At 34.6% G+C, this 5,389-nt stretch overlaps 1 protein-coding gene across 1 annotated transcript; it reads left to right on the top strand.

The window, feature by feature from the left end:
• The first annotated feature begins 2,842 nt into the window (after positions 1–2,842).
• Positions 2,843–5,095, top strand: LOC119980636 (UDP-glycosyltransferase 74F2-like). The gene is made up of 2 exons (XM_038823423.1): positions 2,843–3,490; positions 4,129–5,095. Exons 1-2 carry the CDS (start codon positions 2,846–2,848, stop codon positions 4,852–4,854), a joined length of 1,371 nt encoding a protein of 456 aa, XP_038679351.1. The 5' UTR covers positions 2,843–2,845; the 3' UTR covers positions 4,855–5,095.
• Positions 5,096–5,389: the final 294 nt, after the last annotated feature.

Genomic DNA, 5,389 nt, shown 5'->3' on the forward strand with positions numbered 1-5,389 from the left:
TGTGAGTGGCATGATAGTTTTTTTGCAGAAGAAAAGGGGAAGGATGTCATTTTCATTGCAGCTAAACATGGCAGTGAAAGACTACAGCTGCAGAACAAAAGCAGAACAGCCATCTTTTTCATTCTTACTTTTATACAAATTTTGAGTTGTGGGAATGTTTCGTTAAAGTTGCAGTGGTGCAATCAAGAGATCATAAATTTGATTCCTGAAAACAGAGGCGGACGCAGCATTCTGATCATATGGGTTTGGGTCTATACAGGATCAAGAAGTGAAAAAATTATATGATAAAAAAATATTTAGGGGGGGTTGGTGGTAGCGTACTTGAATTTTTTTTAAGTTATTTATTAATTATGTCATTAAAATATGAAAAACAATATTAAAAATCAAAATATTATAGGATAGACTATAGAGGTAAATAATAATCGAAAGTGAATTTATCAGGCCTTTACATAAGGATTCTATGGTGACTTTATTAATGATAAGTTATGGGCTTTTAAAATACAATATTAAGAACTCTATCAAAAGATAAATTATAGGCCTTTAAAATACAATAAGAAGAATTCTATCAAAAGATAAATTATAGACCTTTAAAATAAAATACTACTAATAATTTACATCACTAGGCTAAGCACATTTATTGGTCCTAAAGACTATCAAAGGTATGAGCCTTTAAATAAAATACTAATAATTTACAAGATTAACTAAGTATATTTATTGGGCCATTTTATACTTCTTAATTCTTATGGACTTGATGTTATGACCCAATAAAATTTTAAGATACACAAATAATAGTGACCAAAATAGTGAGACCCACTTGTCATCTCACTCATCTACATCATCAAAAAGTAACCCTTATTTTACACATTTACTTTAGACCTTTAATCTTATGTGAGAATTCTTCTATATATATATATAGAGAGAGAATTATCACATAAGAGTTTAATGTAAGGGTGTAAAATAAAGGTCTATGTTTACACCATTGATTTGAAACATGAGGGGCCCAAAACAATGAACCCCACTTGTCATCTCATTCATCCACACCATTAAAACGTAACCCTTATTTTACACTCTTACATTATACCCTTATGTGATAATTATTTTATATATATGTATATGAATTCTCTTATGTGGACCAAAATCCAATGATTGTAATAAAACACAATATAAGTGGGGGCCACACATTTACTATGGGACTCACCGTATCTATGATTGAAAAACAAGTCCACAAAATTGATTCACATAAGATAATTTATATATATATATATATATTAAAAAAATCAATGGGGTAAGTTGACTCAACATATATATATATATTAAAAAAATCAATGGGGTAAGTTGACTCAACAACCCAACACTTGGGTCCGCCCCTGCCAAGAAAGAGCCTCTCTCCACACGTTACTCGAGGATAAGATATGCATATATTGTGGAGGTTTGGCAATGTGTTTACACTACGTTTAAGTGCACCTCACCTCACAGCACCACAATTTTTTGTGACACGCCAAATGCTTTTTGTCAATAGAACTCACACCATAGCTTTTTACCTTGCAGCACCTCACCTCACGTCACTTCCAAATGCTTACAATATATGTTAAATTGTCTCACCTAATCAAATTAGGTTAATTATTTTATTTTAGATTAATGTACAATGTAAACGTTGATTTTATATTAATATTATTAGTCATCTAATATAACTATAATTTAGATACGCCAAACGCATCTCACAACTTCGCGTTTGAACTAACCTTACAGGATCATAGTTTTAGACCTCACAGCATCGCACAACAGTTCACAGCACGCCCAAACGGACACATTGTGCCTGGTCTTCGAACCACGTCTGCCCTAAATCTCTGTAAATACTCGAAAATGGCACTTATAAATTGTTTACACACTCAAGAAGGATGCTTGTCAAAATAATAAATATTTTTAAAAAATTAGAGGAGAAAGAAAGGAGAGATATATATATATATATATCCAATTGAATCCACTTGACTAACTTCTTTGGTGATAAGTAATTTATTCGTTAAATCAAATTGTGATAACGAGATCTATGGAAGGCATGGAAAGATTGGATTGCTGCCTTGTACGGAACAACTGCCCCGTGACATGTTGACGAGGAGTTGTTGTCACTTGACGTAAGAGCATGCATCACTGTGCTGTCCACCAGATCATATGCATTTTGTTTAAACGTGAAATCCAGCTGTCCACCAGACCACATGAAACACTCTCCAACACTTAAGGATTAGTTGAGACCTGGACCGAAGTCCATGTAGGAAGATAACGCAGAATGATATTCACACATGTTAAACTAAGGAAGGGTTCATTTCACAAATTGCGATAATATAAATACTCATGGGACTTGAATTCTTGACATTCTGCTATACTGGAATTCCGAATTCTCATATGTGAACCTAAGATGCGGAGTAGAGAATTTTGGTAAATAAGTGGGACCCAAAGTAGTGGGTCCCATTTATCATTTCACTTTTTAATACTCACAAAAGTGGTATGTATTTTAAGTTCGTATAGAAAAATTCAAATATATATATATATATATATATATATATTCAGAAATTCTCTCATATGAACTTAAAATGCAGATCTATATACGAGAATTCTCTTATGCGAACACCCACAAATTATATTAACTTACACACCTCAATCTCATCATTTATTTGAAATATATGGGACCCAAAATAGTGGGTCACACTTGTCATTTTACTTTTGAAAACACTTAAAAAGTGAAGTGCGCAAGTTATTAAGTTGCGGATTTCGCATGAGAGAATTTATATATATATATATATATATCTATATTATATACAAAAAATTGTGTTTGAGAGAGAAGAAAACCATGGAAATGGAAAAGAAAGCTCATCATGTGCTTGTGGTTCCATACACAAGCCAAGGCCACTACAACCCCATGCACCAATTCTCCAAGCGCTTGGTCTCCAAAGGCCTCAAAGCCACTTTGGTCGTAACCCACTTCATCTCCAAATCCATGAAGCCCAACCCACTCGGCTCAGTCCAAATCGACACCATCTCCGATGGCTGCGACGCCGGTGGCTTCGCGCAAGCTGAGACCATCAAGGACTACCTCACACGGCTCGAGACCGCCGGCTCCAAAACCCTAGCCGAGCTCATCGTCAAGTACAAGGACACAGCAAGCCCTGTTGATTGTATAGTGTATGATGCTTTCTTACCATGGGTCTTGGATGTGGCTCAACAGTTTGGAATCGGTGGAGCTGCGTTCTTCACCCAAATGGCTGCTGTTAATTACATTTACTACTACGCGCAGCACAAGTTGTTGCCCCTGCCGGTTGTTTCGACGCCGGTGATGATTCCGGGACTGCCACCGCTTGAGCTCCGGGACATGCCATCGTTCATATATGTGGCGGGGTCGTATCCGGCTTACTTTGAGATGGTTTTGAGTCAATTCTCTAACGCAAACAAGCCTCCTTCTATACTTATGAACACTTTCTATAAATTGGAGGAGGAGGTAAGTAAGTTTCATTAAGTTGTTTAGGGTTCTTTCGATTTGTTTTCTATTTTCTATTTTTATTTTTTAGAAAATGAAAAAACAAATCAAAAGGACTCTTTATATTTATTTATTTATTGTTTTCATGTGATTTTAGCTATTTTTTGTATTTTATAAAATTGATAATCAAACGAGTTTTTTGGACTATTTTATGTTTTTATTTAAAAAAAAAAACTAGAAAACATCTATTTTTTCTGTTTTCAAGTTATTTTAACTATAATTTTTTTGTTTTTTAAAATGGATAACCAAACATGTTTTTTGGATTGTTTTCTGTTTTTCAAAAAATGAAAATAAAAAACACATAAAAAACAAGGATACCAAACAAACACTTACCAATTTACAAATTTATTGATTGCCGTAATAAGAAAAAAAATTAAATTTATCATAATTTGGTCACATTTCTTGCTTGCTTTCACAACTTAGTCAATGAGAGAAAACCGAATATACCTGAGCCACTAATTGGAGTGATAAAGATGTGTATATCAATATGGTGATCAGGGTTAGAATCCTCCTTTCTCGTTTAAAAAGAGAGAGAATAAAAAAGGAACTATAATTTGATTCACTCAAAATATAAAAATGTTTTTTTTATCTTTTGGCAGGTGGTGGATGCAATGTCAAAACTATGTCCACTATTGACAATTGGTCCAACAATCCCATCAATCTACTTAGACAAAAGGCTCCAAAATGACAATGATTATGGGCTCAACCTCTTCCAATTGGACTCATCCAGGCCCATCAATTGGCTCAACAGCAAGCCACCAAGGTCAGTCATCTATGTAGCATTTGGGAGCATGGCTAACCTAAGTGAAAAGCAAATGGAGGAACTTGCATATGGGTTGAAGAGAACAAACTTCCACTTCATATGGGCCATTAGGGCTTCTGAAGAAGCAAAGATCCCCATAGAATTCAAACAAGAGGCACCCAATAAGGGTTTGATAGTGAATTGGATTCCCCAATTGGAAGTTCTTTCAAATGAGGCAATTGGGTGTTTCTTCACACATTGTGGTTGGAACTCAACAATTGAGGCATTGAGCTTGGGAGTGCCAATGGTGGCAATGCCTCAATGGACTGACCAAACAACAGATGCTAAGTTTGTTGAGGATATTTGGAAAGTGGGTGTTAGGGTTAGGGTTGATGAGAATGGGATTGTTGGTAGAGAAGAGATTGAAAGTTGCATTGTGAAGGTGATGGAGGGGGAAACAGGGGGAGAAATGAGAAAGAATGCGGAGAAATGGAAGAAGTTGGCTGTTGAGGCTGTGAGTGAAGGTGGGACTTCTGATAAAAATATTGATGACTTTGTTTCTACGTTGGTAAGTTCATCGTAAAATAAGCGGAAAATGCTAATAATCTCAATATTTATTTTGGCTCAGCTATCTTAAATATTGAGATGAACGAACATGATCAATGTTCTCCATATGAAATTATGTGCGTCTATCTCGACATTTAAGATAATTTAAAAAAAAAAACACTGGAATCCGTAGGATTACTATAAAATACGATTTGTAATGATTGGAGATGGTCGGGTTTGGGAAGTTTTTAGTGGAAAAAATGTAATTTTTGTGTAAACTGCATGTACCTTTGTGTCCTATTTATAATGAGTGGAAGCCAAAGCCCTAGAGAAAGGTCAGTCAATGTGTATTGCTCACAAACTCAAACCCCTCTTGAAACTTTCAATATGATTTATCAAAAAAAAAAATTATTCGAATAAATTATTGCTTAAGACTTAAGATGACGGTGACCCAAAAATTTAGAATACAAATTGTTGAGGAAATTATTTAGTTTCTTAAAAAATAAAATAAACTACCTGATTATATAAAGTTTAATTAACATAGATAATAACTCAAGATGGAAAGTAAAAAG

Source organism: Tripterygium wilfordii, chromosome 16 (genome assembly GCF_013401445.1).
Source record: "Tripterygium wilfordii isolate XIE 37 chromosome 16, ASM1340144v1, whole genome shotgun sequence".
Taxonomy (NCBI): Eukaryota; Viridiplantae; Streptophyta; class Magnoliopsida; order Celastrales; family Celastraceae; genus Tripterygium; species Tripterygium wilfordii.